This window comes from Oxyura jamaicensis, chromosome 5 (assembly GCF_011077185.1).
Source record: "Oxyura jamaicensis isolate SHBP4307 breed ruddy duck chromosome 5, BPBGC_Ojam_1.0, whole genome shotgun sequence".
Taxonomy (NCBI): domain Eukaryota; kingdom Metazoa; phylum Chordata; class Aves; order Anseriformes; family Anatidae; genus Oxyura; species Oxyura jamaicensis.
In genome coordinates this window covers 31,705,101-31,730,025 of record NC_048897.1, presented here as the reverse complement: position 1 = coordinate 31,730,025, position 24,925 = coordinate 31,705,101, and the positions used below count along the sequence as shown (strand labels likewise).

Sequence of the window (24,925 nt, the reverse complement as noted above, 5' to 3'; positions counted from 1 at the left end):
ACCAGACCAGGTAGTCCCAACCCCAACCCAACAGGTGTTTTTTTTTTTGCTTTTTTTCTCCCTTTGGGGGGGGGGGTGGGGGTGGGGGTGGGGGGAGGGGGTTAAAACTGGGACCAGGGTTTCCCTGCTTGTTGTAACGGACCAGCACTACTCAGCTGAATACATGCTTGGCCCGAATCCCCTTATCTGAGCTCGCGACACACAGCCTTTCTTTTAGTGCCAGAAGCCAGCAGCCAGCCCAACCCCGCCTGGTCCCACTCCCTCATTCAGGGCCAGATTGCAGCTGGGGCTGTAGTGGCAGCCTCACTTCTCCCTCCTTTCCAGCTTGGAGCCTCCATCTCTCTCCTGTCTGTGGACAGAGGAACTTTGGGGATGCTGTATGACATGGGCAGAGCACAGTCTCGGGCAGTGGGCCCTAGATTCCTCCCAGGCCAGATAACAGCATGGGCTTTGACTCCTTGATCATGAGGCTGCCTGGGCCAGGGCTGTACCTGAATTGGCGAGGGCCAGAGCTTTGAGTGTGACAAACTCCTCCTTTTCCACCTTGAGCTTCTTGTAGCGGCGCACCAGTTGTAGGATGGCCAGGTAGAGCTCCAGCAGCCCCGTCAGACGAGAGTGTTCTTCATCCATGATGTAGTCCTCAGCATAGACAAGCTTGTCCTCGTATGGCAGGGAGCGGTACACAATGCCCAGGATGAGGATTTCCATCCAGGCGCTCTGTAGGAGGCTCATCTGGTCCCCAAGGGAGAGATTGGAGAACCCTGAGAGGGCAAAAGATAGCCAGGGTCACAGGGGTGTACAGCAAAGCCTCTAGGAGCCTGGGCTCCTTAATTTCCTTGGGATTCATCCCAAGCACTCTCCCCCATTGGCCTCCACACTCAAAAAAAAAAAAAAAAAAGTTTACTGAAGCTACCTCTGTCTCTCTGGCAATCAGCACATGCAGAATATGGCAACCCAAGGCTAATGAAAACCTCTTTTTAGTGATTTCTACTTCTTCTATTACAGCAGCTGTTTCATACCACATTTTGCTGCTCACTGTCCCTCTGTAGTTTTGTACTGCAGCCTATTTAGTCTCCCCAGCTGAACCAAAGAGCAGAGCAGAGCTCCAGAGAGCAGAAAAGAGGGCTTCTGATGATATAGGAGGACATGACACAGGCCTGAATTTCAAGCATAGCATAATGCCATTCAGCCAACATAAGAAAAGGTCCCATGACAACAGAGCCCTGAAGAGTCAAAAGCTGAATATATCTGTGAACAGAATCCTCTTCCACTTGTCACCACTCCCTGAGCTCCATCAGCTTTCTGCTCCTCACAGCCAACAATCTTACACAGTAAAGAAAAGACCTTTGTGGTGCTATTCAAGTACCTAAGGCACTGCCAGACCCTGTAGCAATGGCACAAGCAGCCAGCAGTGAAGCAAGGCAACCTCCAAAGATACAAAAAGAGCAATCACCGTCTGGACATAGACAGTGACAGCCCCAGATCCCTGTTGGCAGTGCTGAGAAAGTGGAGAAGCTGGAACAGAGAAGTCCTGTCTGTCCCAAGGCGAAAGGGATAACAAAATGTGCACGGGAAGGAAAGTTATATCCGTTCTGTCCTCCATAGCAGGCATGTGAGAAGGCCAGATCATGACAGACCCTAGGAGGCAGGCACTGTACACAGCCATCACAAACAGAGATGCCCAGCACAGCACGTTGGTCCCCTCTAGGCAGCTCCTGTCCACAGCTGACAGGCAGGAGCTGTGCTTTTTGGCAGCTCCTTGTGTCTAAAGGTTCCCAGGGCTGTGGGGGAATGGGACACCCCCAGCCGTGCTCCACTCACCTCCCCTGTCGGCTTTAACCCCAATGATCATTAAACCTCGGGGCTCACTCTCCTCGAGAGGCCTGGGAGCTCATTAGCTGCTGTCCCCAGGAGCCTCCCAGCCACACTCACTGAATGCTAGGCCCAGCGGGACCCGTCTGTCCCTCAGCCCTCCCTGCTCACAGACCTTGGCCCCACGGCGGGGCCTAGGTAGCCAGCGACCATGATGATCATTTGATTTCTCTTGTTATCAAGTTGGCAATTAACAAAAGAGCTGATGATTGCTATATTGACTGGCTGTGGGTTCTCTTTTTCTATCTGCACTATCTCAGCTGGGGAAGGGAAGGCAGAAGGGTGGGTTAGTGGTATTTATTTATCACTGCGCCATGTTTTGTGTTTGTGTTGCCAGGGGAAGCAAAGGGTGATAATGGCCTGGCAGCCCTTGGACATCCAATTTTCCTTATCAGGCCACTGAATAGAAAAGAGGCCCCAGGCCACATTAATTAACAGATACCAATCAGCTGTCACGTGTTGTGTGTGCAAGGTCTGAGGGGAGCAGTGGGTGGGAGGGAAGAATCAATAAACCACTGGGGAGGAGAGCCAGAGGGAACAGCTAAAGAGGAGCCCAAGCTACTGGGGAGAAGAGCTCAAATCCAGCTCCATGGCTGTGAGACTGATCCTGCTGCAGCACAGCCCGTGCTCCACATAGCCCTGCACCTGGTGAGGCTGTGAGTGCTGTAGCGGTGTCGACCTCCTCCTTCACCTCAGCCTTCTGCCCCTCGCCTCCTGCAGGCAGTGCTGTGCTTTTTTGCTGCTCCTGACCAAGTCCAGGAGCAGGCTGACGCAGCTCTCAAGCTTGGGATCCTGTATCCTCGCGTCTCCTTGCTGCACGGGGATCTGATGGAATCAGCCCTGATGCAGGGGGGGCTGTGCACAGGCACTGTCACAGTCTGGCACCTGGAATCTCTACTCTGCAGCCAGCCGAAAGCAGTCCTTTAGGCACCCATCTCCCAGTGCTGACCATGGAGAACAGCCCAGCATTGAGGCTGCTGCCTTAAGTCCAGTTTCTGGGTCAGTCACATGGTCGTTCTGCACCATCATTACCCAGCCGGGTTGCAAAGGGGGTTATGCCATCACCTCAAGTGTAGCCTGCCAATAGAATTTGTAAAAGATTGAGAAACAGTGATGTAGTGCAGGGAGAGGATCCAGGACAGACATGACTCACGCATTTCTGCTAGAGAATAAAGTGCAAAAATTTTACTTAACCCAAGCAGTAGCGTGTACATCCAGCATCTCTGTGAATCATACTTTCCCAGAGGTAGCTATGGCAGACAGGGAATTGCACAGCAGAGACTGTGCTTTACCTGTGCCAAGGAGGACAGAAGAGCCAGCTGCAATTGCCCTGCCCACCTGGTAAAGCCCCCTGCCAGAAGCACTCTCAGGTGGCCAGTGACTCCAGCATCAGCAGGTGGGCATGAGGGAGGGAATGCTGCAGTGACAGTCCTGGATTTGAAATGCCTGACAGAATTGGGACCCTCTTCTTCCAACATTTTCACAAGTAGAATGCAAGTGCTGGAGGACTGTGCTGTACCATATTGCACTCTGCGCAGACAAGGGAAGATCAGATAACGTGGGGTCTCCCAGGGTATAAAACTTGGGATCTGGAATGATAAATGCTAATTTCATGTGGCCAAAATCACAGGCTTGCTGTCAAAGGTTTGCCACACTGGAGAACCTCCAGCTGTGAAATTCAAGTGCCTTGCCATTATCTTACAGCTTTCAGGAATTGCTAACAAACTCACTCTTGCGTTCCTGAGCTGTTTGATGGCATAGCATCCAGAATTTGCCCTTAATAATTTGTGTCTTGCTTTTTATTCTTGCTGCAGGTCTTATCCTGCAAGGTGCTGAATACTCCACAGGCATCAGGAGGAGCCCAATAAAGTATTTCTGGACCACATAGCCTCCGTCTCCAGCACAGAGCTGCATGAATGTTTCCCTCTTTCCCAGGTGCAGGTTGAGCAAAGCTGCTTTATTTGCAGCAGCTGATGTGACTTTTTTTTTTTTTTTTTTTTTTTTTTTTCCAGTGGTTTGGCAATGGGAGCTCCCAGAATTACAAAAAAAATAAAAAAAAAATCACATAATTTGTGGCAAGTGGAGTTCATAATCTGTTAATTTATTATCATTTCTGTCATCCTGGAGGGCCATTAGCAGAGGTAATAAAGGGAGATGTAATTATAGGATCTGAGGCCACTCCAGACACAGCTGCTGTCACTCCACTTGCCATATTTCATTCCGTGCTAGTACTACCATCTTCTTAGTGAGAACAGCACAACAGCTACCCTGGGAGAGCCTTCGTTGTCACCCCTTGAGAGGAGTCTTGTCTCCCTGCATCAAGGCATTCAGAGAAGGTAGCTGTTCAAAGACAATTAGCACAGGGGAAGGGGGAGTAGTGGGGAGGGAGCCTCCTACAGAAGGGTACAACTCCGTACTGGTTAAGTGTGGCTTTGGAGCTAATAGCTAATAAGGCTATTGAGCAAATACCCCTTGCTGAACACCATTAAATCATGCTTTCTTGTTATCATAGGAGAGTGATTTAAGCTTCACTGATTTTATTTACAAACACTTGAGGCAGAAGTTTGTGCCAACATCTGGGATCCTGAAGGGTTGACATGACTTTAACATCACACAGTTCTTTACTAATTCCAGTATGAGCATAAGGCAGGGATACATGATTTTTGTTCCTTTCTCAGTGCTCTCTGTGTCCAACACACAGGAAGCAGTGTCTGTTTTTTCTCAAAATCTTTGAAAGGCAGAAATACAGGGCATGCATAATCTAGACACCTGGCAGCCTCCTGGCCCTGCCCTGCTCTGCCCCCTTGCTGCCTAACTCAGTAAATTTCATACTTGTTTCAGAACTATAGGGTACTTTGTTCCATTTTTATGAACTTTTATTATGTTTGATTCTTGATACTGCTCCCTTGTGTAAGAGTCCCTGAGCTCTGTCCTGTATACACAGTTCTGTTGTGATACTGCTGCTGGTCTGAGCTGTGCCAGGCTGATGGCTGTTATCGTCTTGGAGGGGCTTTGACAGGAAAGGAAAATACAGAGAGAAAACTGAGATGATGGCAGGTGTGTCCTGCCTTTCAGAAAGGAGAAGTCCTTTTCAAGGTGCAGGAGTCCTCACTACTATATTCCTATTCTGGAATAATCAACATGGAAAACTCTAGGAATTTGGAGCTGAACATCCCACACTTATCCCACAGCAAGGAACTACAGCAGGACACCCTGTGCAAACAGAAATGTCCAAGGTTAGAGGAACAGACAGCAGCACCTTACTGGACGGCTGTAGTGGTTAACTGAACTGCATTAAAACCACTCCTGTTAACACCCCAAGTACTGGGTTAGTAGAGCAATCCGGGCTGAGTTCCCTAATCACCGCTGTATCCCCACTTGTGATGACTCAGCCCCAGATGGATTCCAGCACTAGCAATGGGTGTAATCCCTGCAGATCTCATGTAAGAAGGGCACCACTGATATTAACCTCTACTCAGAAACACTGTCCTCAAAATGTTTCCCCAGACTTTATAGTCCTGCTATGGACTTATTCCATATAGCCCAGGAAACCACTGCCCTTTGAGTCACAGGTGAAATACTCACACTGAGAGAGGAGCAGCCATCAAAGAAAAAAAGAGGGGGGACAAAGAGAAGCAGAATATATAGGAGAACTGAACTGTCTGCTCACTCATGCTAAGATGCCTCACCAACAAGAGGTTAAAGCCAAGAAGCAAAGTCTGAATCTATGTCCCCAGAACCTCCTTGAGGGTCATGTCTGCTCCTCGTGCCTGGGCCCAGACTATCTGCAGGTGTGAGACGCTGGTGCTATGTCACTCAATTGCACAGGCACACTCAATTGGATACAGACAGTGAGCCTTCAGAGGCCAGTCACATTGCCAATAAGTTGTCCTCATTATTTTTCAGCACAGAAGCCTAGAGATTCATTGACAATAGTGAGTATGTCCTCCATCCCAATGGGACTTGTTCTGTGATGAATCCAGTAAGAAGAAAGCTTTCCTGAGTCTGGGGGCAAGAATGCCCACTACAGACGGGGTGGGTACCTACCTTGTCATTAGCAGTGAAGTCTGGTCACCATCGTAACATGTATTCATCTACAGGCACAACACACCTAGCCCATATTAATGCAGTTCAAAACTTCTAGAGTCCACCATCCCTAGGGCTGTTTCCTGAGTGCTTTCTCTGTGCCACTCAATACCAGGTATCACCAAGAACTTTACTACAGCCTCTCAAAGCCTACTACATAATTTCAGGGCACACACACATACAATCATCAGGTCATGCACCTGCACCAGGGGCTATAGTGGAGTTTGTTTCCCATGAAAGCCCACCACAAACAGTTTTCTGTGACAGTAATTTCCATCCATCGCTATATGTAAAACTCCTACTTGCAGACAAACTGATAAGCACAGTGATAAATAATAGCTCCCTTTGCTGTTCATGCTTAGGCCTTGTAATTTCCCCTGTTTACCTGGGATGTGCTTTGCCCAGCCAATGATCACCACCAGTTCCCTGTCTGCCAGGTCACAGAGGGTTGTCAGGGCTTTGATGTCACTCTCCGGCATGGTTGGATCAGGCATGGCATAAATCTTCTCTGGCTCTGCCACCAGCAAGTGGGAGACGATCTTAGTCACTGCACATTTCAAAGGAGAAGTTGTTGTTGTATCTCTCATGACATAAGGTGTCATAACAGCCCTTTCTAGAAGGGCCTTCCTGGGAAAACGTGGCTATAGAGGCTGCAGGACCTCTGAAATGGTTTTGGTCACAACAAGAGGACACTACATTGCAGCTCTACAGGCTGTAGTGATCTGCCTATGTCAAACCAGCTCTGTGCAGGGCTGACAAAAGCAGCAAGCTACTGTAAGGCTGTCAGCCACTGTCTCAGGTAGGTCCAACACGGCTGGGGGAGGCACAAATTACAAAAAGTAATGGACTTGGAAAAGCTTAGAGAATTGTTGGTGATTGGAAGAGAGAAATGAGCACAGTACCAGTTTTGCCAATGCCAGAAAAGTACAGAAAAAACACTACATTAATTTTATAATCTCCTAGAAAAGTTCAGGGATTTAAGCCTAGGTACAATATGTATAGCACCTGGGTTACACCTTAGATATATCTCATCTACCTATGCACTATGATCATAAGAAAAAAATCCTAGTTCTGGTGACCAATATGGGAACCAGAAGTGACAACTACTCCACTGTATGTTTTGGGAGACCAATGAAAAGGACTGTAGTGGCTGTCAGAGGACCACAATTCAAGACCAATACATACGTGGCTTTTTAGCTGGAGGAGGGATCTGTAAGCTCAGGTAAGTGCTACTCTCAGAATCCAGTCTCCTCTTGTACTTCTGGCGGCCTCCTCGGACTCGATCCAGACGAACACCTGCGGATAAAACACGATAAATTCTCATGATTCCTTATTGCCACAGGAAATCTTGACATTCAGATGTAAAAATCTCCTAAGATGTTCCCCACAGTCCAGGGACTGCCTCTCCCAAACACTTGAGATCTTGGCTGAACCCAGAGATCCCAATAATACCACAAACTGCCTCCAGCTCTAACAATACTGCTGTAAGCTTTACTTTTATTCAAAACATTAAGAAAGACAAAAATTAACCCATTCGAACTCTTGAATCACCATCAATCAAATGGGCAAATGAAAAGCCTTAGAACTCAATGCCCTCTAGATGATATTGCTTTTAAAAGAAAGACTTTAAATGTCAATCAAACCTGCCGTTATAAAAATAAGCTTTTAGATTGTTCTTAAAAATGAGAAGTTAAATGTTCTGTGACCTCTCACTATTTATATTTGAAAAAAGTGATCTATAGCAAATAGATTATGAACTATGAATTCAACAAAAATGTTTCAGGTTTGATCAAGTAAGGAATTGTAATAAAAGTGGAACCCAAATAAATAGAAACAACCTCAACTATGATAAAGCAATGATAAAACTGAAGCAGGGAGACACTGAAGAATTTGTTAGAGTTCTTTCAAAATCCAGTGAATCACACTGAAAATAGCACACTGAAAACAGCTCCCAGTGACTGTCTTCATACAAAGAAACAACAACAACAACAAAAACAATAGCAGCATCAATAACCAATTGAACAGGAACAGCAGTTGAATTGCTGTTATCTTGTACTGTATCAGGACAAGATACAATATTAAACAACAAATAGTGAAAAAACCCATAGACATTTGTTCAATTGTCAGTTATTTCTGGCCAGCCATACTGCCTCTGGTAATCAGCTCCTGTGAAACTGGGGTAATTCAGTCTTGCTGGGACAAACAGCCACTGCCGAAAAATCCTTCCAGGCAGAAGTAGGTGCAAACAAATAGGATACATTTTTGAATCTACATTATACAAGTTCTTCCTTGGAAGCACTCATGAGTTTATCTAGTCCGATCACAGGAACCAATTATGAGATACACTTACTAATCACACTGAGCCATTAATATTTTGCAATCAATTTACTGCATAAACACAAACAACTAAAAGCAAACACTTCAAATCTGTTTTGAAACGATGCTTTCTGAACAATTTGTACCTCTGAAAAACCTGCAGCTGGCTGACAAATCTTTGAACCTGGAAAGAGGCACATCTGTCATTTACGCGGTGTGTCTCGAGCCAATGCCACATTTACTTTCTTTATCATGGAAAAGAGAAAGCTTTTACTGTTGTGCTCACACCAGCCCACTGGCACCACATGAAACTATTACTTGCCTAACACCTAAATCCTGACACTTTGCAACTGGAGCACCCAAACCAGCTCGATGGACAAACAGCACCAACATCAGCAAGAACAACCAACTCCAACAGTGCCATTACAGCGTGCCGGCAGGAATCCCTGCAGAGCAGGCCTGGAGCTCTCCAGAGCCAAGGAACTGCTGCTCTGGGAGGATGCAAGACATTAGGTGGGTAGAAAGATACAAAGCAGAACAGGAGAATTAGGATCAAACCTTTTCTTCCCCTGCCTGTTTTCTATTTCTGACACTGTATGGATAATTCACTGATGTCCCTAAGCATAAGTACCACCTTTCCTCCTTTACACAGCAGTTCTCCTGCAAATGTTGCCTACTGCTTCTTTTATCGCCATTCTCTGCAGCAAGTAGCCTGTGGGCAAAATTCTTCCTGGGAGTCCTAGTATGTTCCAGAGAGTGATTTCAGGTAGCCAGGGAATCCCAAACCTGAGATCATCTAGGGAGGTCCCTGAGGAACAGCACTAGTAGAGCCCTGGGTGAAGCAGGATACTTACACTTCTGCCCGTGATTTCTTTCCCACTATGAACATTCCCTGGTTTTATAAGCACTGGCCTGAATGAGTGATTCCTACCTATGAGTGATTCCTACCTGCCACACTGGGCTGCATGAGTGATTCCTACCTATAGTCAGGAAGGAAGGAGAGACACAAATTTCAGGAAATGCCAGAAAATTGAGTACCCAGGTGTGAAAATTTTAAGGATCAGGAATAAAACTGTTCAAAGGCTATGGAGGAATGCAGGAAAAGTTGCAGGATCCTGAATCACAGCTTCCCAGGACCCTCATAGAAGAAGAGTCACCGGAAGGTCCATTCCCTCATGCCAGTGGGCAGGATGTCACTGGAACAGGGAGACATCCTTCCCAGCCCGGGAGAAACCAGCACACTCCAGGACGCTTTTGCTGTGCAGTCTGATAAGCAGTGCAGAGGATGGGGTGAAAATGGGGGAAAGAGCTTTATTTTCCTTCTCCCAAGGAGAAGCGTGCCACCTCCGGTGCTTGGCAGAGGGACGGCTGCACAGGTTGCGGCAGTATTAGGGACCCTCAATCAGATTATAAGGACACAAAGGACTTAAGTGCATTAAAAAAAGATAAGAGAGATGCAGGAAGATTTACCCTCCATCCCTCCTTCCCTCACCGAGCAGACAGAGGTCTGTTTGCCCAAGGACTTCAGCTTGTTAATTTTGAACAAGGCTTTGTCCTCCTCTTGTTCCCCATCCTGTGCGACACTCCTTGAGGCAAACGTTTTCAATCAGCATTTGCTGAGCCACTACTCTACCCTGTCATCATCAGCTCCAGCCGCAGAGCCAGTGAACAGGCTGACCCCTACGTAGCGCATCCCAGCGCCTGCTGCTGAGTGCAAGAGCAAATAAAAGCATTTCAACCCGAGTCCCTGACTGTGACAGTCCAGAGGTGAGCAGCAAGGCCAAAGCCCTTCCCTAGAGATCTGACAGTCTACTGGGTCATATTTAGCTGGCAGGAAAGGGCACAGCCAAAAATCAGGATCTGATACTGAGCTGTGGTATTCAGGTGGCTCATTAATGCCGGCTGCTCTATGATTTGCCCAGCGGTTGATTTAAGACGGGGAGCAGCTCTGAAAGGGGACACTAAGGGACGTTGAAATGGAGTGGGGAGGCACAGCGGGTAGCTCTGAGAAGCAGCGTGAAGGGAAGCACCGACTGGAGAAGAAACGGAGTGGGAGGTAAACTGAGATATGAATGAAAGTGAGAGGGGAGGTAGGGCTGGAGCAAGGCTGGGTGGTACATACACTGTAATCCCAAGTGCAGATTTCACACCAAACATGCAGCCACCTGTGCTTTAACTACAAGGTTATGAGACACAGTCGTTCCCTTCTGAAGACTAAGACTAAGAAAGGGTTTGGTACCACAGCCTGACAAGACAACAGCAGGAGAAAGCAGTTGCCCTTCAGCTCCTGCACAAACCCATTTCTCACGTGGATCACAACTGTCCAGCTCCTAGGAGAGAAGACACTCACCCTACAGAACTCACCATGACAGGCACTGCTGGACCGCCCTTTCAACACTGTCAGCGAGGAAGGGCAGCTAGAGCAGTGGAGACAGGAGCGCTCACATACATGATGTGAGGTGATGCAGCATAGGGCGAGGTTTGGGAAGTACCACCCCATGCTAACCTAACTTCCTGGCAGCTGCTTCTTCAGAAATGAAGGCTATCTGTGCTGGTAACATCCCCTCTCCCCCCATTCCCGTGATGCAAGGAACCTCCTTACCTTTGGGGGGAACAGCCCTGCCACCCCATCTCAGCGAGGTGTGGAGCTGACCCCTGCGTCCACCACAGGCATCAGGTCCCAGCTCACCGGTGGCACACTCACAGCTCCCCAGCCTGCCTGAGCCCACCGGGCCTTAGCAGGGAGAAGGGCAGACCCAGGGCTGGTGCAGGACTTTTCAGCTCAGCATCCTGCCTCGGGGAGGGCTGTCAGTTTTCGAAGTGTCCTGTGGGTGCCACTCGTGTTCCAAGCACTCATGCAGAGAGGTCTGTGCCAGCACCGAGCCTCTGCAGTGGGAGAGCTGATCTGCTGATCTGTTCGAGCTCCCTTCATTTCTCTGACATGCCCCTCGGAGAGATGTCTGCCCGACAACTTTGGGATCAGATGTCCCCTTGCTGACTTGATAACATCAGGCTTTGGGGTTTTTTTCTTAATGGAAGTAAAATAATTCCAGCTTTTTTTAAAAGCTGGAGCTAGGCCCAGTCTGTCGGAAGTAAAAATAGCCGAGTATGCAGAGGCAACAGCACACAGAGTCAGGTTTAGTTTCTCTTTTATTTTCTGGGGACTAAAAATAATCTTAAAAGCTCTGTGAAGCTAAGCTCTGGCCATTGGGAAATGCAGTCTAGGCCCAATATCAGCTGTCGTGTCAAATTACTAGCCTCACCTCACTTTCCATCGAGTCCTATCACATGCTCATGAATTGATAGGAACAGAAAGATCCATCTTGCCAAAAGAGCTAACAGAAGAGCCAAGCTACAGGGTTTTTGCACAGTACAATGTGTGTCTAGACTGAGAAGGACACAACTGAAGGGAACACAGGACAAGCATTGGCCCGGGAGCGATGTCCCTTGGACTGCTTTTGCCCAGCTTCCCTGATACACCAGCCAGATCCTGTGCCCACTGCCCACCTATACCTTGAGTTGCAGTTTCTGCACCAGTGCACCAACCAGCCTGGTTGCTCTCCTGGGGTCTGGGCTGGGGTGGTGCTCTGCAGGTAATAGAGACGCCTGTCCCCGGGAGCTGCAGTCTGAAGCCCGTGGGTTGGCACTGCCCAAAGAAGCTGGAAAGCATAGACTAAGACCAGAGAGGAAAGGAAAGGAAAAGTATTGTGACCAAGGTGTTCCCTCTCCCCTGTTGCTCTGAACATCAGGAGAGACAAAGGGATGTGGCAATGGGAGGAGTGAGCCAAGAGGAAACCTATCAAAGAAACAGAGCAACTATGACCATAAAAGTTAAGCTCGCTAAGATGGGGAAATAAATAGGCAATGGGGAAAAGCAGGACTAACAAGAAGATGGAGAAGCTGTAACCTAAGCTCTCTTTTGTTACTCTGAGGTTCCAGCATGGGAAGGGGAGAAGTCCTTTATATGCCATCAGGCTCTTGAGCTGCTGCAAAAGAATGTCAGCCCCTGGAAAATCTCCCGGTAGATGACTGGTGCAATTTCCCAACTCATCTGTAATCTAGGAAAGTGACTTGAGGGTCACAGGTCAGCATGGCCAGAAAAACCCTGTGATTAGCGTGGTACATGTCAACAAGCCTGGGAGTGACACCTGCAGCAGGAGGGTGGGGAACTAGCCTGGGGAGAGGGGCTGTGGCATCGGAAAATCCATCTCCTGTGCTATAAGAACCTACAGAAAGATTGGATCAGGTCAAGCAGGATGTTGCAGACTGCTCTCCCTTTGATATTTTCAGGGATGTACCATCTAGCCCATCTAGCTAGAGTCCCTGGACAGAGGGACAGGTTATCCCTGTAACATCTGATGATATACCTGGTTCCAGAGGCTGTCCCATGCCTTGGAGCAGTGACACAAGGTGCCCTTGCCCCTCACACACACACGAGCTGCACGTCCCAGGTGGTTGGTTCTGGTGTAACCCGCACAGCTTGTGAACTAACCCTTCTCCTCCTCCACTGTCTCTGCAGCACTAGCCATTGTTGTCCCTAAAATGTACTGCTTCCTTCCCATGCTGCCGCCCCTCACCTCACCCAAATCACACTGAAAAAGCAGGAATTAAGAAGGGCTTCAAGGGCAGATGGGAACAAGGAATACCTTAATACAGCTCTCTGTAATAACCCCCACAACCACAGTCTCACCTTGTGTTCAGGGTCCATGCAAATGTCCTTTGATGGTTTCCCCTCCTAGCCCTCTAACCAGTCTGAGGCAGGACAGCAGCTCTGTTGGCTCTGTTGCCCACAACAGCAACACCCCCCACAGCAGCAGGCTGAGGGGCACTGTGTGAAAGGAGAAGACACAGGCATGCACCTGCCAGGAAAAGACCAGGGATGACTTTCACAAAAGGACCTAAAAGATGGCAAAGCTCCAGCCCCACTCACTCTCCAAGAGACAGCGCTCAGAACTAAATCCTCAAAGGGGTGTTTGATGCCTGGAGGAACCTACAGCCCTGGGTGTGATTTAACTCACTTTACTTTAGTCTTTGACAATTTTCTTCTGTGCATTTGGACTCCTTTGACAAGCAACTGAGAGAAGCAGGCACATCCACATTCGCCTCACCCTCCAGACACTCACCTGAGGAGGAGTGATGACAGACACTTCTCTCCACTGACTATCAGGCGACCCTCAGAAATTCCCTGCAGGGTCAGACCAATGCTTTCCCTAGCCCAGTTTCTTATTTTAGTCTATTTAGGTAGAGACTACAAGCCCTTTTTTCAGGTAAGGGAGCATAAGTATGGGCTAAGAACCAAATTTTTAGATTTGTGACACAGTGGAGAGGCCCCCACCAGTGCGGGGAGAGAGGCCCCCTTGTCCCTCTGCAGGGACATTCTCAGGCCCACCAACACAGCGTGCTGCCACTTTGGCCAGGCCTCATGGCACAGCTCTGCTTGGGCCTTGCAGCCATAAATGCTCTCCAAAGTCCTCCCCTCAGCAGTGATTTTTCCAATATTCAGAACTAGCATCCACCTAATATTTAATTATTAAAATAGAACAGCTTTGCTGGGCAATTCTGAGTAAATACCCCACCTCACCCAGGATACCCTGCAGCTCAAGGGCTAGTGCAGTCTTCTCAGGTGGATGAGAAAAGGGGATTGAGAATCTCAGCAGAGCTGAGTCATTGCTGAATGTAGGTCACCAGAGCCTGTGAAAATGGTCGTGCACATGCCTCAGGTTACTGTAGAGCAGTGGGACATACATCCAGTCCCAACCCATTCCTGGTCACCTCAAAGGATCTCACTTACTGCACTGTTAGAACTGCCTACAAGTTTGTAGTGGGATGGTTGGCATCTAAAGATCCTTAAATGGTTGTGGTTTTATCAGCTTCCTCTTTTCTGTACATGTTATAAGAGCACCAAGCATAATTTCTGGTGATGGAGTACACATTGTTTATCATAAACCCGTGTAGAGGTGATGCCTCTCTGAATCTGCACTGATGTACATCAAGGGTCTGAAGTGCTTGTTTGATAGAACAGAGATTTACTTAGGTATGGCAGGAACATAGGGACTCATCTAGGCAGATCAATGGTTCAAAAGGAATGGGGGAAACCAAACTAGACAGACTGATAATCCAACGGATGTGGCAGAAGGTGTGGGGAGAGTCTACAATGCACCAGTGACATGATCAGGAAAGAGACACCAAGTGCCATCATCCCCACTTACACTTTGTGGACAGCCCATCCACTGGAAGCCTATTTGGAGATTTACCACTGCCCTGCCAAAGGCATCACATGTTCTGCGTCACACCACCACCAAGCCCAATTCCAGACGCATCACAAATGCTCAATTCATGCCTTGGAAAGTAGCTGGGTGTGGAAGATACAGACATCAGGATGCCATTCACTTTACCTGGAGATCCTGTGTCAAAGAATGGGGAGGTTGCCTGTTGTTAAACACAGGGGCATTTTAGAGAAAGAAAAATCATTTTTCATTCTCTCTTTTTTTTTTTTTCTTAATTTGGATGCCTCCAATAGTGATATTTCTGGCACCGGCTGGAGGCAGAACACTCTATAAATACAAAGCCATTAAATCCCATGCAGCAGCAACCTGATCGGGGCTGCCTTTTAATTTCCTGACATGAGCTGGCCACTAACCCAATTACCCAGAGTCCCCGGAGGAGCCCTCATCCTTCCCAGGAAGCACAAAGCAAGAACCCGAGCATATTGCAGGGACGTCAGCTGAGCTTTCACTGAAATCAAATATCTTTTCGAGAACACATGGTTTGGAAGCAGGGATGGGGGCAGGAGGGAGAGGTTGCTGGAAACACTTTGCTCCATTGAGAGATTCTGACACTAAAAAACTGAAACGAAACACCCTTCATTTAGTTATGTCGCTAAAAAGGAGCTCCACTGTTGATTCAGTTATCTCAATTTTAGTGAGCAACAAAGGCAAAGTTACTGAGATTGCCAGTGGTGGGAATCCCTTGTTCAGATACTTAATGACTGTACCCAATTTATACAATCACAGAGCCAGGCCAGCCCAGAGGTGATGGATTTGTTTCCTCGGGAAGCATTTGCGACATCAGCCGCTGGTTGCAGCTTGTAAGGGAAACTGCAGAGTTAGGACTATTTGCTAGGGAAGTTCCACCGGCTCCAGGCTTTCCTAATCAGCCAGGGTCTTTAAGGAGGTATAGGGTTTCAAGAGACAGCCGCATCTGACATCTGTTGATTTCATGCTCCACCATCTCTGCATTGAAGTGGGGACCACCTCCAACATTCAGAGATGAAGGGACATGGGCAGCACATGAGTTATCAGGCTGTTGCAAGTTCCTTTCTTGTTCTACAGGACAGGGAACAAGACAGCTGCAGAAACAACGTATGTGGGAATCCATTGAAGAAAATATTCTGCAGGGCTTGCACAAACTGTAAAGAACCGCAGGCCCAGACAACGGTTGGTATGCTCATGAACTTCTACAGTTGTTATCCTCCTAAAAGCTGCCCAGAATCCTTCTAGATGTTGGGCTGCGATGGCACCCAGTGTCAGTTTGCTATGTCCAGTTATTGCCTCTCCTCTGTTTGCCTGCCTGTCATTTCTGTCCAAGAAGGAGCTCTGTATCAAGGGGTCTTGACATCCCATTGCACCTCACCTGTTATATCCCACCTCTCTTCTCATGTCCCCAGAACACTTCTCACTCCAGAACTAACACAAAAGGAAGGATTAACAATGCCCCCATTGTGTCCTTGCCTGGGTCATGGTTCTGCAAGGTGACTCACAGGACTGTGACTTCAGAGAGGCAGCAGAGATGTGGAAGGCAAGGCTGGGAGGTCATGTTTAACCAGCCAATGTCCAAAATCAAACGTCTGAGCCCACTTAAAAAAGCCATGTGTCATCTGAAATTACATCCACCTCTTGATGACAAGCAAATTGCTGTAGAACAGAAAGGCCATGGGTAGCTAGAGCGTGAATGGCAAGGGTATATTCTCCCCATACCTGACAAGGTATATAGAGGTTTTAAAAGAGACCTGCCAAACCACTGAAATTTCTCTATCCATCATCCTAGAGAGCCAGAGAGACCTAGACCTACACTGTAGACTCCAAAGCTGTAGAGCTACACTTAAGACATTGTGGGCATAAGACAGTGCTGGGAGCAGACAGGGAGCAGAGAGGGATGCCCATCTCTGAAAAATGCCTGTCCCCTGCAAGACACAGAGACACTTTCCTTCACAGCCCATCCCCACTGCCTATGAATCCTAGCAGATAACATCATCTCCACGTGGGAACAGCAGTAACACAGGTTGCTCAGGCCTTCCTGATTTCTGCAGAACAGGAGACCACACATTTCAGTCAGACAAAGCTGTGGGGATGCCTCAGTTCCCTGGGGTGGCACTTCAGGAAGCCAAGAGCAGCAGAGCGCAGGTTTTCTAAGGACAGGACCTCTCCATGGGGGCACTGCAACTGGGGTCTGCAGGAATCTCAGCCTCCAAGTTCGACACACTCCAGATGGAAGAGGAAAGTGAGAGACAGGCAGCCAGACGGGCCAACACCTCAAGCATCTGAGCCAGTTGGGCTCTGCGGGCAGAGCTTTCTGCCTCCTGCTTCCCCCAGCGAGTCTCGCCTGCCCTGCAGCATCACGCCTGGAGAACCTGAGACAGCAGCACAGCTCTGGTGTCCGTGCAGCTCCCTTGTTGCGATGCATTGATCGGCAATCTCTTAAAGAAAGTGGCCTGGATATCTGAGACACCTATTGATTGCTCCATCGGCTCTCTTCCTGCCCTGATCCTCATTCACTTGGCATTGCCAGAACAACCTGCACCTCTGCACCAGGGGCAGTCTCCCCAGTCCTTAAAGGGTGATGGCCAGCCTTCCGCCCCTCTGCAGCCCATGTGTAAGGAGGGAACACTCCTGGTGACCCTCACATGCATTCCCCAGGGAAGGGCCTAAGTCTGCTCCTGCAGAACCCAGCTGAGCATTTCAGGAGTAAGGGAGAAGCTTGAAATCATCACTACGTGGTTTTTGACATGTTTGAATACTGGTGCCCCCTTCCTAAAAACAGGCTCACAGCACATGTACAGCAAGCAGAATGTGGTATAATGTATAAAGACAATCACCAGAAAAATCTTTCCTCTCTTACCAAGAAGAAATCATGAAACTCTGAACTAGGTACTGATGGAATATCGTACTCTTCTTCAGAGGAAGGACAGTTTCATTACCCAGAAACGTTGCCAATAAGTTACCAGCCCAATGACAGGGACCTCAAGGAGAAATGTGGCAAGAGAGGATTCAGTTTCTAGACCTCTCATTTAGCCACAAGACCATTTTTCCTGAAACTCCTGGCAATCAAGCAGGAGAAAGAATCTGGCTTGACAGCCTTCTGCCACGGATGAACCCAAGGAAGAAGAGAGGTAAAACAAGGGCAAGGAGAAATAGGAAAGGGAACTACTGAAAGGGGAAAAAAAATATCATAGCTTGCGTATCACGACACATCTTATCCTAACAAGTGCAGGGTAGGCTCTCTGGGAAAGCCAAGACATCAGGGATTTTTTAAAATGGTCAAACTACTAGAAACATACAGCAGGGAACACTGTTGCCCTAGCAAATAAAGGGGTGGATGAACTAACAGAATGACAGATCAGAGATGGAAAAAACCAATGAACCTTTTCTAATCCAAAATCCCTTGTCAATTCTGCATTTTTGAGCAAGTCAAACAATTATGGATTTGTTCTTTCCAGAAACTCCTGGCTCTGTGGAGAGCAAAGACTGTGAAACCATTTTTCTTCCTTTTTGGATTTTGCTTTTAAAGATGTGTATTGATTCAATTCAATATACTAATACTTAGTGCTTCCACCAGGCTTCACATAAAGTTAACTAATCGGTCTTCACAATCATTTTGCAAAGCAGTATGAGCCTTATTTCTCAGCTGCGGAAACTGAGCAAAAGAGAGAGAAAAAGAAGCATGTCCTACATCACTTGACCACTCTGTTAGGACACAAGACTCCTGTTCACAGATTGCTATTATAGGCTCTTCAGCTTCCCTTGATACTGTCACATGTTCTTGCATCCCACTGCTATCAATAAATCTTTATAATGTATATTCTACAGCTCTAAATATTATGGGCAGGATCACAGATACACTAACATCAATAGCAAACCACCCTTCCCTAGTGGCGTTAATGATGCTCAATCAATCCCTATATGAATAACTAAAGACACTTCAGCACAAAAGCAGCCTCAAGAGTCAAATTTCAGTTTGCTGTGGGTAGTATCCCCCAGGGTTCAGGAGTTCAGGCACAGCATGGTGTCAATGAACCTGCATTGCTTTCCAGCCTACCTCTGGTCTGCAAGGAGTTAACGGTTTTCATACAACTTGGAGGCTAAGCCACTGTTCAGATCCTGCTCTGGACTGCGTTGCACTCATACAATTGGGAGCAGAGGTTGCCCTGGCTGCAGTCAGACAGGCCAGCATGTGCTCCTGCGGCTCTGCTCCCTCAGCTGCCACCTCTGAGATGCTCAACTGCATGGATGCTGGGCAGCACAGACACAGGCAGCCAGCACGCCTGGACCCATGCTGCTGCTCTGCAGCGTGACTGGAGCCACGTCATACTTTTAGGGTTGTTTTGTGGGATTCATATGAGCAAGCTTTCTCATCACCAATCTGCACTCCCCCTAAAGCCGGTGTCACTAGCATGGATTGGTTTGTGGGTGAGGGGATACAACACAGCCCCAAAGCTACCACTTGCAGAGAAGCTGGTTTCAGTAGTCCCTCTCTAACTCCAAAAGTAGGTGCCTTCCTCCTCTGTCTATCACCTCTACACCTCCGTGAGGGAGGGCCAGACTACAGAAGTCTGCATCTCCTCCCCTTGATACCTGGTGTGCTCTAGCAGGAAGTTATTTAACCACAGAAACTATACATCCATCAAAGCACGGGACAGGGTTTAACATCTCATCTACATTCTTAACAACAGTGGCTGCCATCAACTTGCCTCTCAAGAAATGAGAGAGCGCCAGTGCAAAGCAGAACACGCTCAAGTGACATCGTGCAATTCATCACCAGCTGCTAAAATGGTATGACCTGGAAGCATGCTGCGTGCTGGCATCTTGGCTCCAGCACGCTGGACTTGCGCAGACCACAGCCAGCTGCTGTTCCTTGTCGCTAAACTGAGGGAACCATGCTCTGCCAGGTACAGCAATGCAGAGGGTTACATGCAAATCTTCTCCTTCCTCCCCCCTCCTCCTCTCGCTGCCTCTCCCTGAGGGACCCAAAGGAAACAAAGCTTTAAAGTCAATCCATAAGAATGTGTTTAATTGCCACTGAATTCCCCGTGGTTCACCTTGAATGGACGTGGATTGGGGAGGCGAGGGGGGAAGGGAGGAAAAGCAGCACAAGAAAGAAGCTGAACACTGCTCAGAGAATGCTGAGCAGATCAATAGGCTCACCACAACGCAGGTTGAGCATGCAGGGCAGACGACCCACAGCTCCCAGACAAACCTGTGCTCACCACCTTCTTCAGGAAGTCTCTTGAGTGGGAATACAGGCAGACCTTTGCAGCACACTGTGCCATAGCTCTGCATTAACTCCATCCTTACCTTCCAAAACCCAGCCAACTCAGTCATGATCAAGCAAGAACCTCTCCTTCCCAACACTGCAAAATCACCTGGAGGGCAACGAGAGCAACACCCTCCAGCATGGGGTTCCTTCAGGAAATGAAACAATCTGGCACAGCCAGTTTCCAGTTATGTGTCAAATTTTCTCTGATGCTGGAAGTAATATCCCAGCACAAGGGTGCTGACTAGAACCACTCTCTTTTCTGGACTGCTCTCTTGGTCACTGCTGATCCTGACTCTTTTAAAAGTCTTGTAAAGAGATACCCTGGAAAAGTCAGAGAGGGCAAGTGTGTAGTTATCCTACAAGATCCTGCAAGGCCTGGATCTAGTTGCTGCCAGGACAGACAGCGATTCTGAATCTGACTCTGTCTTACCTTCTTTCAGCATCCCCACTTTGAGGCATTTCATGAAGCGACAGGCCTGACAGGACTTGCGCCTCCGTTTCGTGATCTCACATTCATTGGTGGCCGGGCAGCTGTATTCAATATTCCCTGCAATCAAACACAGAGATGGTCACCCATGTTCTCCTCACTGATCCAGGGACAGGCTGTAGTGCCCAAATATTCCCAACACCATCGGTCTGTAAGTTTGCTCACTCATTTGTATATACACACACACACATACTGAGACCACAGCTGGCTTGTGATGGCTCTTTGAGAGCCCAACACTACTTGTCAGAACACATTTCAGAAAACAAAACAAAACCAGAACTGCTGTAAGTATTGGGAGAAACCTGTCCATCCAAGGGGCTGACTCAGTGCTGGGCTTTCAGGCACACTGGATCCTCCCAGCACATCATCACTCCTTGTGCTGCTTTAGTTATAATGTGGCCTGTTCCCTGGAGCCCAGGGCTGGGAGGGGGAGCAATCCAGACACTAGCAACCTTCCCCTTGCTGCCTGTCTTGTTCAACATCTGTGGGATGGATGTCACCTGCCTTTTCCTGCCTTGCTTGGGGTACCAGGGAGCTCACAGGCAGCATTTCCCCTTTTGCTTCCTCCTGCCAGATGACACCCTACAGGAAGCAGGGAAGCAGTGATTGAGAAAGGTGGATAAGATATCTTGTAAAATGAATGCGAGCTATCTATGTGCATCTTTTTGATTTTACTTTATGAATCCTTGTGCACCTGCCTCTCATCCCCATGGAAAGAAAAATCAGCATTTCTATCCTCATTCCCTTTCATTTACAATCACTTCACAACACTGCCTCCGAGACAAAACAGGAAAAGAAGCATCCAAAATTTATTTTTGGTCATATTGTATTTTATCAGAAGCCAACTCTATAACCAGAACATGGATGCAGGGGTCTGATCTGAGGACATAATTGGAAGTACACTGAATCACACATAGTCCAATGATTATTTAGTCCTAGAAGACAACAAACAGAAACAGCTGTCCCTATCCTCCATTCACTTTGAAAATGATGTTTCCGAAGATGGTTATTCAGTGTTTGCTGTGGAGCAGGATTGGAAACTTAAGCTTGACAATGATGCATTGACTATGACAATGTATTTAAGCAGTCTGGCTGCTAGGTAAAAGAAGCAGCTCCTAAAAGGCTTTCTGAACTCTATAATCAGTTCAGCAGAATGGTTGTTTTGGTGGTTCAGATACAGGAAATTGAGATTCAAGAGTTCAGTCAGAGCTGTAGGAGGAATCATAGGTAGGAGCAGAGCGGACAGTCTGGACTTCGTATACCATCAGATTAGAAGGAAAGCTCAGTGTTTAGCACCAGGACAGGACACTTGATTTTTTTCCTACTTCTACAACGGATTTCTATACTCTTGTGCAAGACTCTTCCTTCCTCTGCATAAAGACCAACACATAATACATACCACTCTCTGGGAGTGGTGATTAGACCTTGCAGCTAAGTAGCTGGAAAGCCCATTGAGCATCTGAGTTAAAAGACAGGGCATGGATTCAAAAGAAAGAAAGCACCATTTGATTTACATCACTATGTTTGGCCCCTCATGGGTGAAACCCCTGGAGCATGCAACTCTCAAAGCATAGAAGTGGGCTGCCTGGTAGTTACAAGCCTTGTACCCCCTGCCTCCCGCCTTGTCAGAAGACCTGCAACTTGACCCTCAGCTCCAGACCAGCCATCCCATTTCTCACCATTGCTCCTCTGCACCCAAAATGCAGTCTGTCTGCAGGAGCAGGGAATGCTGCACAAGTTGCTTCCATTCAGACTAAATTTTGTCATTGTGCAGCACTTGAATTTCAATAGCCAGCAACGTATCAAGGTTCTCAGCTGGAAATTGAGATTCAGGCCTGATCTCAAGGCAATAAACAAATTCCTGCTCTAGACACAGAGCTCCAGCAGCTTACAGACTCATGAGTACACAGGCCCTGACCTCATGATCTGATCCTTGCTGTGCCCCACACAGGAAGGAAGAAAGCAGGAACAAACCTGGGATAAAACTTACAGGCTCACTTTGGAAACTCTTTCCTAAGTTTCAGTGCCCACTTAGCACACCAAAGCCAAGACTGGAGTTCTGGAGAGCTGTAAGATTTCATCTTTGGTGGTCCCAAGGTAAAAAAATTGCCCCCTAACACATGCTACACCAAAGACACTAAGCCCTCACAGCATCCAGAGGCAAATACAGCCCTCTCCAGCAGTTCAAGGTCACTCTACTGAGTCAGGCAGATCCTCTATCATCCTCATGCCTCTCCTTGACAAAACACTGGGAATGGTCTAAGAAACCTACATCACAACTAAACTGTGATGGTGTCAGTGTAGGTACAGGGTCCCCCCCACACACTGTAGGTACAACTCACAGGCACTGTAGGTGCCGCTTACAGGCACTTCTGTGCTGGGATCACACCTGTTAAGGCAGCAGAGCCAGATGAGGGTGGGCACAGGGCATGCTCCCCTTCCCAGATGGCAATGCAGTGGCCACTGCGCAGCACAACATCCATAGGGACTGCTGGTACACGAAGGTGAAAAAACACACCCAGCACTGGTGGGACATCCCTTTGGGCACATCATATTGCCTTTGCATCCAACACAGGCTTACGTACCCCTTCTACACACGCTGTGCCCAGTCCCATGGAAGAAGGCATCAGCAACTGTGTCTTACAGCGCTCTTTACAAGGGTACATGCTAGAGATGAGGCCCAGGGAACCTCTTCACACAAGACAAAGCTGCCAAAGCAAACGGACTTTTATACCAGGCCCCAAATGTGCCCTGCACTGCATGGATGGAAAGCTACAGCTGGGGGCAATACCTGCCATTTTTGCAGGAAGCAGGGACATCACCAGGGAAGGCACAATCAGCATTACCCAAGCAGAGCTCATCCAAGAAAACTATCATCTCCAAAACTTTAACAAAGTTCTCTGACTTTTTTTTCCACTTTTTTTTTTTTCCTCTCCGGTCTCTCAATTTCTTTTATGGTTCCTGGGGCCGGCTGCCAGCACAGCGAGCTGCTCACAGCTCCTTCTAATTTCTGTAAGTGCCCTGTGATAAAGTGATGAGATTAACTCATCGAAATTCCAGCAGCCTCCCAGCGGCTGGCGGTCACACTGCCTGCCTGGCTGCCGGCACAGGGGGCTCAGAGAGAGCTCCCCCCTTGCTGCAGCAGCTCAGGGTGCCACCAGGCCCTGCAGAAGGGTCTCCGTGTGCAAGGGCTCACACAGACAAGTCTGTATGTGAGCATAAATTTGGGGCAAGCCTGTGTGTGATTATTTGACCCAGAAGGAAAGGGCAGAAAATGGGATAATCTAGTAGACATGGCCTTGCTTTGAACTGTCATTTATTAGAAGAGTGTTCCTTGATTTAGGCAATATTTACATCTGGTCTGAAAAACCTGCCAGGACCTCCCTGATGCCACTGCACAAGATTTACCTAAAAAATGGCTTCAGAAAAAAGCACAAGTGGCTGGTGACAAGATCAGAGTTTGGAGTTGTTCTAGGCTTCATATGTAGCCTTGGAGGGCAAATCACTTCCTCTCTGTGTCTTAGGCTTCCCATCTGGAAAATGAAATGAGCACCAAACCTACCTTCTGGGGGGATCGTGAGTCTTGATTCATTAAGGTCTAACTGCACTTTAAAGCCTTTAGATGAGAGATGCTAAGGAACAGCCAAGGACTATTAAAGTGATAGATCATGTTTTTTATACTGGAGAACTGCAAAATTACCCTATTTTCTGTAAAATGGGGACCTTTGACTGTTAAACACTTTGGAACAAAATTTCCAGTGGACACATAATAGGAGCACCTGAAAACTGCACTCCAGAACTTGGTTATCCAAGAGACCCCGTGGTCACTGTAGCTCTCCAGAAGGGGCAGGTCTGGAAGAGGAGAACTGCTCTCCCACAGCTCCTGCTGAGTTAAGGACAGGGCTCCTCGGGGGAGATGAGCTCAGAATTAGCATAGCACTGAAAGCACAAGCTGCTCCCCACTTACTCACTGACCCTACCTTTTTATAAAGCCTTCTCCAGCTTATACAAGGGAACTCAGGAGAGATCAAACAGAAGTAACTATTAAAGTCTTTAGAGTTAAAACCTTTTCAACCTCTGCTTTCTGAAACAAACAAACAAGTAAATGGCCAAATTCTTCTTTCTGGTTCTTCTCTCTTTCTGGTTCATTCCCTTTCACCATTCTTTCCCTCTCCTCACTCTTCCTTGCATCCTCCATGCTGCTCTGAAATGCTGCACATGCACTGCTCCCTTCCTCTGTTTCACTGGGCCACATCACTGCAGCTTTTCCAGAATTTCAGGGAAAAGACCAAACTTGGAGATAATTGCTGCTAAGCGCCAAATTCTATTCGCTCAAGACAAAAAGTCACACTTTTCACCCCAGTGACTTGATGCAGCACAGCAGCATGGTGCCACTCTCCATTGGCACCCAGAAGGTTGAGAGCTGGAATTCCCAGGGAAATCCATCTCATAGCCTTCTCATCTCATGCATTTGTTTCCTTTTATCCCCCCCCGCTTTTTTTTTTTTTTTTTCCTCCAAGAACTGTTTGCAAAATACCACAGGTTTAGGGAAGTCCCATCTAGCAGTCAGTATACTGCCACCATGTTACCGCTGCATGTGACAGTCTGCAGGAGAAAGAAACTGGACCTTTC

At 47.8% G+C, this 24,925-nt stretch overlaps 1 protein-coding gene across 12 annotated transcripts in view; it reads right to left on the bottom strand.

Moving 5' to 3' along the window:
* ESRRB (estrogen related receptor beta) overlaps nucleotides 1-24,925 on the bottom strand; it is a 151,498-nt gene that overhangs the window by 6,312 nt on the left and 120,261 nt on the right. For 11 of the 12 annotated variants that reach the window (XM_035328226.1, XM_035328227.1, XM_035328228.1 and 8 more), the window contains 4 exons: nucleotides 20,237-20,353; nucleotides 7,144-7,254; nucleotides 6,344-6,505; nucleotides 492-761 (listed from right to left, as the gene is read on the bottom strand). In XM_035328226.1, the coding sequence (XP_035184117.1) occupies nucleotides 492-761; nucleotides 6,344-6,505; nucleotides 7,144-7,254; nucleotides 20,237-20,353 (660 nt within the window). Of the gene's footprint in view, nucleotides 1-491; nucleotides 762-6,343; nucleotides 6,506-7,143; nucleotides 7,255-10,876; nucleotides 10,984-20,236; nucleotides 20,354-24,925 lie in introns of those variants that run through there. The other variant, XM_035328236.1, reaches the window with a different exon arrangement.